The sequence below is a fragment of the Galeopterus variegatus genome, unplaced genomic scaffold (genome assembly GCF_000696425.1).
Source record: "Galeopterus variegatus unplaced genomic scaffold, G_variegatus-3.0.2 Scaffold2741, whole genome shotgun sequence".
In the NCBI taxonomy this organism is placed as follows: Eukaryota; Metazoa; Chordata; class Mammalia; order Dermoptera; family Cynocephalidae; genus Galeopterus; species Galeopterus variegatus.
Window position 1 is genome coordinate 25177 of NW_007728852.1, and position 14780 is coordinate 39956.

General features: G+C 37.8%; 1 protein-coding gene across 2 annotated transcripts in view; it reads right to left on the bottom strand.

Annotated features, from left to right (window-relative positions):
- Positions 1 to 14780, bottom strand: part of STX2 (syntaxin 2) — a 40984-nt gene that overhangs the window by 6684 nt on the left and 19520 nt on the right. For both annotated transcript variants that reach the window (XM_008582861.1, XM_008582860.1), the window contains exons 3-8: positions 12819 to 12893; positions 9892 to 9965; positions 9128 to 9236; positions 4692 to 4765; positions 4436 to 4573; positions 2144 to 2254 (exon numbers count right to left, since the gene is read on the bottom strand). In XM_008582861.1, the coding sequence (XP_008581083.1) occupies positions 2144 to 2254; positions 4436 to 4573; positions 4692 to 4765; positions 9128 to 9236; positions 9892 to 9965; positions 12819 to 12893 (581 nt within the window). The remainder of the gene's footprint in view (positions 1 to 2143; positions 2255 to 4435; positions 4574 to 4691; positions 4766 to 9127; positions 9237 to 9891; positions 9966 to 12818; positions 12894 to 14780) is intronic.

The following is a 14780-nucleotide window of genomic DNA, read 5'->3' on the forward strand; positions in this document are numbered from 1 at the left end:
ACATCGCCTCATCAAAAGACAACCTTCATTTAAAATAAAACAATCCATCAGAACTCACTTTAAAATCTAAGTTACAGGGCATGTCCTTAATCTTGTTTGGCAATTTTTAGTTCACAAAAAGAGTGACTTTTAATTTAATAAGGCCAGACTATTTGGAGATAAACTGCTGTATGACTCTTAGAATATTAGGTTTCAGCAATGGGAGAGCAGCATGGTCATATAATTTTGATAAATTTCTGATGGACTCAGACACACAGTTAAGTTTTTCATGTATATGGAGCTATGTAGCCAGCTCAGTAAACTAAGAAATTAGATGTTATCTAGTCAGTCCCTATTCTCTTTCAACATGCAGACTTGCATCTCCTGTTTGTTCCCTGCTGACAGTTAGACCCTTCACTGCTCCAGACATACCATATAGAAAAATATCCGTCCAGTAGTGCTGCCTGACTACCTGGGGCCCCACGCAGCTCCCCTGGGAATAACAACAGGGAGCCAGGACAGGGGACAACCAACACCTGAGCCAGAAGCCACAGCAGAACTGGAAAGCAGCGAAGTGAGAAGTGAAGCAAGCTGGCTGGGTTGTCAGGTATTTAATCAAAAAGACAGTGATCATTTTTGAATGATCACATCACACTGCTGACTAGCTTACACTCTGGGTAATGTGCAGATCCCAGGCACCTTGCAAAGTCAGGCTGACTCAGCAGGGTAAGAATGAAAACCTAGCACATCTGCCTCTTTCCTCTTTGTAAAACCAATGAACTTTTCACTAAAATTTTCACTGAATTGGTATGTTTAGGTCATGGCGAACAGGAAAGGAACTGCCTTTTTTTTTAATGAAAGTTGATTTTGTGCCTGGAACTAAGCTAAGCACTTAAAACAAGTAACTTATCACTCCAATTTATGTTAAGGATCAATATTTTTAAAAGCAGTAACACAGAAAATGTGAGAAATATGTCTTATATTTCAAAGATAATGAGCATATTTAGATATGCAGGGAAATTCGGGGTGATAGGCTCTCCAGGCTAACATCACAGCCAGCCACACATCTTCACTGAGAACGTCCCACACAATTAGCTACAGGAGAGTCTGCACACACAATCTGACTCTGCACTTTTCCTAACACTGACATCGTGTTAGACATGTCCCCTAACCCGCACGGGGCAGCCAGCCTCTGCAAGATGCACTATAAACACAAATCTTCCTCAGGGAAGTGGGAGGAGACACACACTCAATGCAGTGCTGGGACACTCGCGTCAATATCCCCACCACAGAGAAAAAACCAAAGAACTGCTGGGCGAGGACAGGCAAAGAGACACATGGTTTCCTAGTTCCTGGGTCGAAACTTAAGTTTTGTAGTTTCATGGTTTTCCTAGAAGACCTCTCATTCACACACAACACTCTTAAGATTCAGATAAAGATACTAAAACTCACTTACAAAGCTTACATCATCCTCAGCATCTCTGAAAATTAACAGGAGAGGACAATGTGGAAAATCCATAATCTCTCAAGTTTCAGAAGCATTATGATAAAATACCTAAATTAGTACAGTAAGTTTTAAATTCTGCCCCAGGAACAAAAAAAAATTTACAGAGGGTTCCCTCAACACTTTTGAATGCAAAGTGTGTGGATCTTAAGAGAAAGGGACTTCCTTCTTTTGAGCATCCATTTAAGTGGATGCTACATAAGATTTTAGGTCTGCAGTCTCAGATAATTCTCCTTTCCTCCAAACCAAAGAATAAGTAAAAAAAACCTAAATAAAGACTAAACATTCACTGGATAAAATGCATACCCAACAATTTTTCAGAGAATTTCCAATTCCATCAGTTTTGGAATTCTCTCCAAATAGTGACCCAAAAAACAGAATCCTAAAATTCAACCTCATCCAACCCAGAAGAGAGGATACAGTCCTGACTTGTAGCTGTGGAGGGTTTTAATTACTTCAAACACAAGAGGGCTTATACTCAATATAATTTATCTAATAAACTTAGATTTTTTAGCAAAAAGAATTATTTTAGTTTTAAAACAAAACGTTTATTTAAGGATTTTTTATTTCTTGGAATACCTTTTAGTAGGTTAACATTAATTACAACATGACACCAAATGAAGAGAAAAATGCACTTTAATTCTTAAAAACCAAACTCACCCTTCTTGCTTTGCTCTGATATTTAATAGCTTTTTTAGTTTCTTCTTTAGCATGTTCTACATAGTCTGCGGCATTCATAACATTTTTTTCTATGTTGTTGATCATTTCTCCCTTAAAACAAAACATTTCAAACTTAGAAGACATTGTCAAATGACTTAATTATATATCTTAAAATAACCACATCACAACGTTTTTATATAAACATAATGTGCATGTAATGGACACCAAATTTTCTTTTTCACATTTACAAAAAGGTAAAAGGTGAGACCATTATAAATTTGCCAATATAAAGCAATCAAAATTCAATTTATATTTTAAAAAGAACTAAAAGGGATAGGCAACAATGTTGATAATTAAAGGCATATCAGGTAGATTTTGAGATATGCTTTAATATGTGAACACTTTTTACAGATGAGCACAGTGAAGGAAAGGCAGTCGGCTTTAGGTTAAACTAATATTTTACTACTATACACAAACACACAATACACAAAGAATGACATCTTTTCTAAGCGGTGGAAAATTGTTTCTATTTCTTTAAAATATCAGTAAACTAAGTATAGCTTATGTTTGACACTAAATTGACTAAATTAATGAGCAAAAACATAAACTGAGGTGAATCCAGTGAAATGTCAGGGGAGAAAACACATTACCTGGTTTCTGTCCACCAGCAGACATAATCTGCAGCAGTGAATAGTAAAGCATTGAAGAATGATGCAAAATTAACTTATTCATTCACAGATTAAACTTACTGGTAAGTTCTGACTATACATATATTTTGAATTAGATGAATCGATATAATGTAATAATAATAGATTTTTAAAAGGAAACAATGAAACAAGGCTAAGAATACAGGGATTTTTCTAATGGAGTTTAATGCAATGCATTTGGAATAGAATAGTAATAATTAAAGTCTAAGGTACTATAAAATCTTCAGTAATTACAAAAATAATCTACTATTCTTATTGTCTAATTGGTTTCCTTTGGAATACTTACTGAAAATAAGGTGGTAGTCATCAGACCCCAAATTCTGCATTTCTCATACCACAAATGGCCATGGGTTCCACTCGAAATCAAAAAGGAGTAAAACTGTTCCCTCTCTGTCCCCCACTGTGGTTGTTAGTTTTCTTCTAGCAAATGCAGAGTGTTTGAGCTGTTCACATCCATTTTATGATAAAGTTCCTCAAAATAAACAGTGTTCTTCAAAAAATTATTGAAGCATGTGGAAATGAATCCTGTACGTGGGTAGATTTCCTATCCCACTTTGCATAGTCCAGGCAGTCACAGAAAACAAGCTGATCAGATTAGAACCTTTTTGGAGGACTGTGCCAGCCAAAACAGATCCTGAAACCCAGTCTCAGGAGGAGTGAGAAAGGGGTTGCTTCACTCAAATCTGATCTGAATGCTTCCCCTATAGCTGGTGGTCAACGGGATCCCAACCAGACACTGAATCAGTGAATGGTGGAGTCCCGTGGTAGGTCCTCATTCAGAGTCAGGAGAACACGTGTGACCACGTCCATACACCTAACAGATACACACCATCTTGTCTTTTACACTGAATGTTATAATTGTTTTAAAATTGTATTAACTCTTTGGGTATCTCAGAGGAGTCTCTCCACACCTCCTTCCTCTCCCTGCCTGTGTTACTAAACAGACTGAGGACAAGTAGTAAGTACAAACTTTTACTTGTCATGAATTGTATCCCCTTTGGGATTTATTCTTTTAAACATTTCTTCCAATTATTTCTATAGTATATTCTCCTTGCAGAAAACTTGAAAATACATACCTTTAGAGAAGAAAATTAAAATTTCCATAGTCCCACTATCATTACACTATTTGGTATATTTCTTTCCTTCTGTGAATACTATTTGATGTAGCCAAGTCCATGCCATGTATATGTGTCTGTGTATTTATATATACAGTAATTTATATTTATACATATGTATGGATATATACATAGAATTTTTGTATCTCCCTTTATCTAAATTTAAAATTCCAGCACAAACATTTGTACATTTCATTAAATATTCTCCATGAACAAAAGGTTATGTTGCCTATGGTTGCCTACAAGGCTGACCTATGACATACCATAATTTAATTAACTAGACCAGTCTCTCACTGCTGAAAATTCAAGCTGTTTCCAGCATTTCGGTATTAACATATAACACTACAATTAACTTCTGAATTTTGAGACTGGGTCCAGAATAAGGGCTTTCCCAGATATAGTGGGATCAAATACAAGATTTTACGCAAAACTATTATCTATTTTAGAGAAGTAGAGACGTCTGCAGTTACCTGAGTCTCAACAAACATAGCCATATCCATGAACATTTCATGCAACTCTCGGATACTGGTCTCCAGCTTCATAATGTCTTTGTGACGAGACTCAATTTCATTGAGAGCTTGTCTAGTAATTTGTGAATCTGATATAATCTTTGAAAATCAAAAATAAAAGAGAATATTAATAAACTTACGACTGGTTAGGATGTTAAAGAAAAAACATCTACCTGCATAAGAAGGCATGCAGCCGCCATGCCACATGAGCACTCACGTCGGACGTGAAGATGGAGGGCTTCCCGCTCTCCAGCATCTCTTCCAGCTCGGCGTCAGTGGTGGTCCTTCCAGCTAAAAGAGCAACAGTGTAAAGCTCTACTCAGAATGTGGCATTTTTAAAACAATGGCTTTTTCAGCCATTAGTTAGCAACTAGAATCTGAGTTCCTAGCATTTTCAACAGTGTTTTCTTAGGCAGGTGTTAAAGATGAGAAATGAACCCAAGACTGAGAAGCAGGAAGAATAAGAACACTCAAGAGAACTTCATCACTGGAATGAATAATAAGATCTCTTTTTAGTATTAATTGGAAACAACTGTAAAAGGAAATAAATAATGTTTTAGCACATCAGTTTTCCTAAAAATTTAACTCTGGCTTGTGGGAAAGGGGGTTAAGCCAAATGCAGCATCTATTAAATGAACATAAATACAGATTACGTAATTAGAACCAGATGCTTTAAAACTTTCCATGTTTTGGTAGTTACTATCTTCCTTTGAGTTAAATGTGTTAATGCCTTCTAAGAAATATGTACACAGGATTTTGCAAAAATCTAATTCATACTTACTATTCTTTACATAAATGGATAAATGTCATAATTAAAATATAATTTAATGTGAAGTGGAAACAACTCAAATGTCCATCATCTAATGAATGGCTATACAAATTGTGATATAAATATGTAATGGAATATTATTTAGCCACAAAAAAGGGATAAAGCTGAAACACATCACAACATGGCTGAACTGTGAAAAACTATGTTAAGTGAAAGACGTCAATCACAAAAGAACATATATTGTATGATTCCATTTATATGAAATGTTCAAAATGGGAAAACTTATAGAGCTAGAAAGTAGAATGGTGGTTGCCTTGGGCTTGTGGGAGGGAAATGGGGAGTTAATGATGATGGGTATTCCCATCAACTTTTGTTACTCCAAAAGTTTCCTTTTGGAGTAACAAAAATATTCTAAAATTGACTGTGGTAGAATGGGTAAAGGGTCACGAAAATCAACTACAATGTATATTGAGAAGTTAAAATTATAAAAAATAAAATAAAATTGATGTGGAAAACACTAAAAACCACTAAACTGTGCACATCAAAAATCATTCACATACTATGTGAATTATATCTCAAAAAAGTTGTTAAAGTGTCATCTAATGGAAATACACTTAAAACAGTAAATTGCAAAATTCATTTCCTTAATCTTATACTGATTTCTTTTTCTTTTTTTATTTTTTATTGTGGTAATCTTATACTGTTTTGGGAGAGATAGTTCTCAATCATTTTAAATATCTATTCAAAATAGCTCAATAAGGAAATTATCTGGGTTTTTCCTTGCTTTTTAAACAAGATGAAAAATTTTTTAAACAATGCAAAATATAATTGTCAAAACCCAAAATTACTGTTTACTTCTCATGTTAACAAAGCTCTTCCTGTATTCCACCAACACAATTTAAAAAGTTGCAATTACTAAATCAGTTTTTACAAGCTAACAAAAATAAGAAACAACCTGGTGTTATGGAGCATAAAATGCACTACATATTCATAATTCCTTTATCCATAATTCTGAAATCCAAAAAGTTATGAAAAAATTGTTTTTTTTCCTAGGTTTGATATCAAAATTCATTTGATGGCAAAATCTGACCTAAACTGAGTTGAAAAATAGTTTTTTTTTCCTAGGTTTGATGTCAAAATTCATTTGATGTCAAAATCTGACCTAAACTGAGTTGAGGCTATTTATAGTCTTAATTTATCCCACATATTGTGAATATTCACATTTCACTGGAGAAATATATTAATGTGTTTGATTACAGAGTGCAGACCCAGACTGACCAGCATCCTATGCATTGCACCGTCTTCCTAAAATCTTAAAAATTCTGAATTCCGAAACACCAAGCATTTTAGATAAAGTACTGTAGACATATATAACATGCCCTGGCTCCCAAAAAGGAACTTACCATTTAAAGAAATAAAGAACACAACACAGGAAAAGACATCTGTGATACAAGGCATAAAACTCACCTGATGACAGGGCTGATATAAAAAGGAAGAAAAATGCTTCTAGGTGCAGAGGTTTAGAGAAGGCCACAGAGAGGGTTAAGAATTTAACAGACTTAAAGGAATTACTAAAAAACTGCCAACATGCATATGATATTTTATCGCTTATAAAACACTTTCACAAATACTACTGCATCTGATAGATGAGTATGATCTCAACAGGTGAAATGGGAAAGGAAACACAGTGAGCAGGGATGACATCACTTAGGAAAGACAGAAGAGAAGCATGTGACAGATCACATGGGAGAGAGTGCTAGGAGAGAGCGAAACCCAACAGCTCTGCAGGAAGACAGCATTAGGCCTTGTATGCCAGGCTGAGGACTCAGCATGACAGAGGAACAACAGACGCACACAGTGAGGCCCCTCACACTCACCTCCTAACCTGGGGTCAGTGGTGATTATGACTCCCTCACTTTAAAAAAGTAGCAACTTTCACTAAAGTAAAAGTTGTGTTTAAAAACATTTTAACAGAAAAGCAATCTGATTGGCATTATGATTGAACTATCACTTCTGCCAAGATGGAGTGACAGGGACCATGTTTATATTTACCCTCCCACTTGAAATAGCAACAAAAAACATGGAAAAACATCTAGGAAACAAAGTTTTCAAGACACTGAACATCACACAACAAACAGTGACTCCCAAGAGAAGAAAAACAGAGAAGGTGAGTCCAATGACTGGCTGCTCAGGTGGAACTGAGGGTGCATGGGCCATGGAGCAAGCAGAGGTAGCGCCGCTGGAGCCTAGGGGACTCCCTACGTTGAAGAGGCAGAGCTGAGGGGAGACCAAGGCAACTGCAGTTTGCAAGATTACACACTAGAGATGAGAGAGATGCATAGAGAATGCCGGGCACCTTGCTTACTCATCAGGGTACCAACCAGCACACGCATGTGAGGAAACTCTGGGAGAAGATCAGAGGGACGGTGCCCAGCCTTGTGCCCCAGCTGAACCTGAGAACCTCCTGCTGCCATCAGACAGAGTACTCAGAAGGGCCTTACCACAGGAGTGAGGAATAGCAAGCCCTCAAGTAAAGCTGCTCTGGCCCATTTAAAAGGAAGACACAAAAGGATAAAACTGTGTTCCAATGATTTAACACTCCAAGTGATTAACATTGCAAAACAAGGCCCAGGAATACTTACAAAAATATTAAAAATACAAAAATACCCAGCATCCAACAAGGTAAAATTCACAATGTCTGACATATGATCAAAATTTACCAGGCATGCAAAGAAGCAGTAAAACTCAAATCATAATGAAGAGAAAAATCAACCAATCAAAACTGACACAGAAGCCGGAATTAGCAGACAAGGACATTAAAAGTCATTACAACTAAACTCTAGATGTTCTGTTAGGTAGAGTCATGAAAGATATAAAAAAAAACTCAAAGAGAACTTCTAGAGATGAAAACTATAAAGTCTGAGATGAAACATAAACTGGATGGGATCAGAGGCAGATCAGACAAGGAAAAATAAACTCGAAGACACTGAACACAGCAATGGAAACTAACCAAAATGAAACACACAGGAAATAAGAATCTTGAAAAAGTGGAAAGAACATTGCTGAGCTGTGGGACAACTTCAAATGGCCTGATAGATGTTTAATTTCAGTCTCTGAAGGAGATAACAGAGAGACCTCACGAAGATGAAGGGTCTGAGACTTTACCTCCCCTGCATGCTGACAAGTTAGTTTGCCACAGTTATGTGGAAGCTGGCAGAAGGTCTGAAACCCTGGGATCAAAGACATAGGGCTTCATCACTCACAGCACAGCAGGCAGTGTGAGGGTCATGTTCACATTGGCTCCCTGTCTTCCAAGTCTCATGGGGACAGGCACAGCAGCCCAGGTGGAGGACATCCCCACAACGGGTTGTCACAGCTGAGGAAGCCCTGACCTCATATAATGAGGAGTGAGCAAACCTGCCTGAGCTTCATCGTGCAAACAAACTGCTCTGCCCCAAGGAGGCAGTGTCTCCAGCTTCTGAAGCTGACACCTCACAGACATCCCTAAATAGACAATCTAGGCAAGGCCTCTGCTTACAAGACAAGCAGCAACGTGAAGCCTGGCTCCCAACAAGGTGCGAGGGTGAAGGAGGGCACAGAAATACCTGAAGAAATGATAATTGAAAGTTCTCCAAATATGACTGAAATGCTAAGAATGGTGGTTATTAGAAAGTAATTTAAAGTCCACTCAGAATTTTCTGAAGGACATAAAAGAGTAATAGGTTTGGCTGATTCAAGGAATGGGAAGCTTATGAAAGGTCTCTAGGTTTTATGATACTGGTAAAAATAGAAATGAAATTCCTTTTGAAGTTAAAATACTTTGAAGTAAGACCTTAAGGAAGAAAAATACGTTTTTAACAAAAACAGAATCTCCATTTACTCACTTATTTCTAGCTGACGCTGTATACGTCCTTTGCTTCGCTCCCGAAATAGTGTCTGTGCTTCATTATATCCTGTCATGACTTCCACAAACTTGCGAGATAGTACTGAATGCTAATAACGTAGAAACAAATTAATACAAAGTGGTCATTTGTTCCATTGAAAGTGACACATAAAAACATTACATTTTAGAAACTCAAACTATTATACAACTCCTTCAAATGGAAAATAAAAATAATAATAGCAATGTACCCTGTAACAGAATCTATGCTAAGAACCTGACATGCGTTATCTTATTTAATTTTCACAATAACCCTACTAAACTGCTCATATCCCCCATTTAAAGAAAAGAAAACAATGATTTAGTGGGATCCGTTAGCTCATGGTCACATGCACTATTAATAAACCCTGGATCAGGTTTGGAACCCACACAGTCCGACCCCAGAGCTCACATGCTCCATGCCCTCCTGTCGAGTAGGGTCAGGTGCTCCAAACTCTCCTCTGCTGCACATGATCTACCAAACGTGAGGCCCTACCAAAGGCACTAAAATGATGGGAAACTGCTCTTCCGAACTTAAATCTGTTGATGGCTGAATAGGTATTTTTCTTCACAACAAAGAGATGGGTTCTATAAATACTAAATATCCTTTTTATGCAGAAATGTGAGAAAAAATGTGACGGTGAAGATGAAATTATCTGAGTTGGAAAGAAAAAGAAGAAGACCTATTCTTTGACATGACCTCAATCTAAATGAGGCTGATAATCAAACCTGGGTTCGTCGTATCCGAAGATCCACTGAAGTTCGGTTCGCACTCTCATCCTTATCAAAACTTTGTTCAATAGCTAGAAACAAACAGGAAAGAATTACCTTTAAAATTTAAAAATGAAAGTTTTTCAAGCCAAAACTCAAAATGCCTTTCTTTCTTGTCTTTGTTGGTGTTTTTTCACAGCTGGCTAGTATGGGGTACGAACCCCTTACCTTGGTGTTATCAGCACCACAGTCTAACAGAGTGAGCTAGCCTCCTCTTTCTCATTCTTTGAAGTATATCTCTCATAGAACTAAAGTTAATGAATAGGTGACCTTTTAAAATAATTCACTAAAAAGACTATTAATCAAGAGAAAATGTTTTTACTACCCTTAATAAATATATACGTGTGTACACATTTTCTCATAGGAAAAACATATATATTATATATATAAAATATATTTTGTATATATATTTACTCCTAGGAAAAAAATGGAACGATAACTCATAACCTTTAAAAATGGTTACCTCTATGGGGAAAGGGGAAAAAGGTGGGGGGGGACAGGGACAGAAAGAAGCTAGACTTCTTTGAAAATGTTTTGTTTCATAGATTTGACTTTAGAATGACATAAATACTTTATATAACTATAAAGCAAAATTAAATGTTTAAAAGCCCAATCCCTAAAATTCAAAAGCAAGTGAAACAAATAAACCTAACAGTAGTTCAAGTTAATGAAATAATCACACAGAGAAGAACTATTCAATGTGACTTTAAAACCCAGTAATTGGATTGTATAGCCCAGTGGGATAGACCTAGAGACAAAAAGAATGACAAAAAAATTGAATTCTTTGAAGTAATCATACTTTTCCAGTTGGTGCTAGCATATTACTTCAGTCTATTGTGTGTGTACTATGGAATAAAGCAAATGAATAATTACATAAGTGTCCATGAGAACCAGAATCTAGGGCACAGTTGAAAGGAGATAAAGATGTAATACTCCCAGATTAAGTAAAAATCCTTAGGTCTTAATTTAATTGTAAGTATCAGTAACAAATCATGATTCATTTTATCTTTAACAAAAAAAAAGTCCTACTTCTGTCCACTGAAAAGGCCTAGAAAATGTGACTAAATCATTGCCACACATAGCAATGTCTACCCCTAAGCACACAGATCTCGGTTTCTAAATACCGTTCTCTAATAAAAGCAGTAGGACGCCTTGGAGAAATGGCTGATCCCAGGCCTGGGACAGGAAATGAAAGAAGCATAGATCATCTCGTCATGCCAAAAAGCAGGAAGGCTATCAAATATCCAAGACTCTGAGGGTCCTGTCGAAAGGACTCAGGAGTCAACTCCTGCTGGCCAAAGACGGAACAATCTGAGCATTAAGGATAGCTGCAGTGACGGAAACATATCAGATGTGTTTAAATCCACGTGTTCACAATGATAAACAGGAAAGAACAACAACAAAATGTCCCACCAGATATCTCTGGAGAATGCTAGGGAATCAACCCATGAAAATCACATAGAAGAGAAAAAATCCAGCACTATGCAATCTGTACCTCAAGATAATCAAAGAGCGGGAGAAAAGGTTTCTCTTTAAAGAACTATTCCAGCTGGCTGGCAGGTTAGCTTAGTTGGATAACTCCTAATGAGTTTATGGATCTTGGCAGTAATCACCAATTGTTGATAATATCACAAAATAGAATGTTGTTATATCTTAATGTAACCATTAACATCTTAATGTAAACATTAAGACAGAACATCTGTAATCAGATGTTAAATCTTAACATAAAAAAACCCACACAAAAACCACCCAAACGTGATCAACTTTGAAGAGCTTGACTACCAATCTACAGCAAATACAGAAGACAGTGGGGCTTGTTAAAGGACACACTACAGGAGTGAAATCAGCAAAATCTGAAGCACGGCACACAAAAACCACCCAAACGTGATCAACTTTGAAGAGCTTGACTACCAATCTACAGCAAATACAGAGGACAGTGGGGCTTGTTAAAGGACACACTACAGGAGTGAAATCAGCAAAATCTGAAGCACGGCAAATTGTGTAGGACAGATGACCTGGTTTCTCCAACCAAAAAAAAGTGCTAGGGGGAAAAAGGATGGAAGGAGTATCTGATTTTAAAAAATCTTAAGAGACATATCAACCAATCAGAGTATGGTCCTTACTTGGTACCCAATAAAGGCAAACTCTGATTGGATATTTTATAATATTAAATAATTGTAATTAATTTTACTTAGATAATAGTGGTTGTGTTTTGGGGGGGGGAAATCCTTCTGTTTCTGAAATGTGCACTGATGAAATCACAGATGTCTGGGATTTGCTTGAGAATCACTGGGGTGGGAAGAATGTGTGAGAGCTGCAGAGCTGAGGGACACTGGGCTTGTGGGTAGCATCTCTCTGCTTCTAATACACGTCTGAAATTTTCCATAATAAAGGTATTTATAATCTGCACACAGACCGTTCTTGATTTTGATGCTATCTTGTAAAAATTAAATACAATGTTTCTTTCTACCCTATCAAGAACAAGCAACCTGTTTTTAAGTCCTATACACAAGCTATAATTTCTCAGAAACTCTGCTGTTCAAGTTGAACATCAAGCACCATAAGCTAAGTTGAACTGTACAAAAAGTTTGAAAGAAACTACAAACTAAAAGAACCATTCAAGAAGAACTTGGCAATTCATTTTAAGGCTATTTCAACTCCTCAAATAGCTGTAATTTAGACCAAAATGTCATAAAAATATAACAATATAACAACTTATAAGCAAATGCTTAATCTTATGAATTAGTACTTTGAAATACATACAAATACTTTAAAGTGGTCACAATTTTAATTTTAGAAAATTTAAAAGAATAAAAAACTATAAAGAAAAAAACAAATACCCATATTCCCACCATCAGTAAACAAACATAAAACTCTAAACTTACACTTTAATGTGGCTCGAACTTTATTAGCAGTTTTCTTGATTTCTTTGTTCAAATCTTCAAGCTCTTCTTTTATTTCTTAAAAATTTAAAATAAGGCATCTGAGCTATAACATCCAACATAAATAATGCCCAATAAATTTAAATGAAATAATATTCTTAGCAAATATTCAAGTCCCCCTTCCCCATAAAAAAAAAACCATCGCATACACCAGTGGTTCTCAAAGTGTGGCCCCTAAGTCAGCAGCTTTACTGTCAGGTGGGAGTTCAGTAGAAACACAGTGTTGGGCCCCACCCTGGATCTACTCAAGCATTAACTTTGCTGGGAATGTGGCCCCATGATCTGATTTAACAAGCCCTTCAGATGAGTTTGAGAATGGCTTGTTTATACCAACTGATTGATGAAATTGCTGACTAAATCCATTACTAACACTAGACCTGAAAAAGGAAAGCAGAGATTTAGCCATACTCTGAAAAAAACATTCTCCATGCATTTGGTTTTCTCTTCTGCTATCAACTGTATAATGGAGGCATAAGCATCTCACAAAAAATGAGTGCATAAAGCCACAGGCACCAGCTCCCTGTGTAATTGAACCACTGCCCTGGAGCCTGGCTCCTCAGACAGCCAAACCCAGTGAGCACACTCAGCGCAGCAGTGGAGACAGAGGCCTGCCTTTATGTGCAGGCAGGCATGCTGGAAGCCAGATGCCAATGCAGCAGGCGGGGCTGACAGCGGGGTTTCTCTCATGACTGCTGCAGAGGCAACTGCACTAGTGTCCAGCTGCTTCAGAACCAGCAGGCGGCAGAAACGTTTACCCTATCCTAAAGACCTGGCTAAAGTGATCTGACAAAAAAGCTTCTCTTTCCTTTGGACAGAAGTTATTGGAGAAACAGTAAGGCCTCCACCCCCTGTCTCTGGAGCTCTTCTGTCAGTTTAGAGAGTCCTGCACTTAATTCTCTCACTAAATCTCACGCAAGTTAGCCGGGGAAAAAGCCAATGTTTCCAACACAGACAACATGACCAAGAACAAAAAGCTTCCATAGGTAAAAAAAAAGCTTTATGCTACTCTTCCTTGCAAGCCCTCACCTCAGGGCATACACAGTGCCTCTCCTGATCCTGTGGCCCCTCCTGGTCCTACAGCCTCCCTGCTCCTACATGATGGCCTCTACCCCTTAGGAAACAGCACATCTCCAGTTAGGACAGCTGAGAGGATCAGTCCATGGAGACAATACATCTCAGCCTACAACATCCATCCAGATTCAGCAAGCGTGCCCAGGCACTTGCTGTGCAGCACACACACTGGGTGCTGGTACCAAGTTTTATATAGCCATGCACCTGCTGTGCAGCACACGCACTGGGTGCTAGCATGGAGTCTTATATGGCCATGCAACTGCTGTGCTGTGAGCGCTGGGTACTGGCACTGAATTTTATATGGCCATTCACCTGCCATGCAGCGCACACACTGGGTGCTGGTGCTGAGTTTTATATGGCCAGGCACCTGCCATGCAGCACATGTGCTGGATGCTAGCACTGAGTCTTACATGGCCAGGCACCTGCCATGCAGCACACATGCTGGGTGCTGGCGCTGAGTCTTATATGGCCAGGCACCTGTTGTGCAGTGCACATGCTAGGTGCTGGTGCTGAGTCTTATATGCCCAGGCCCGCTGTGTGGTGGCACATGCTAAGTGCCATGCTGTGTCTTCTCAGTCCTCAGCTATGCCTTCTGAGAAGTGCACGGACACTCTCAGAGTCAGCATTATCAGGTGCCTGAGTTATTCTCCAGAAGTGAAAGGCCACACTTCAGCAACTAGCTAACAATCAAACAATTCCATAAACATTTACCAGATACTTTACATGTGTGAAGATTTGTGTCATCTAAAGAGGCTATAAAGATCACCAAGGATCCTACAGTTTGATAAAAGATGTGAGAAAGACACACAAAAAGCCAATGCAAAGCAGAACCTA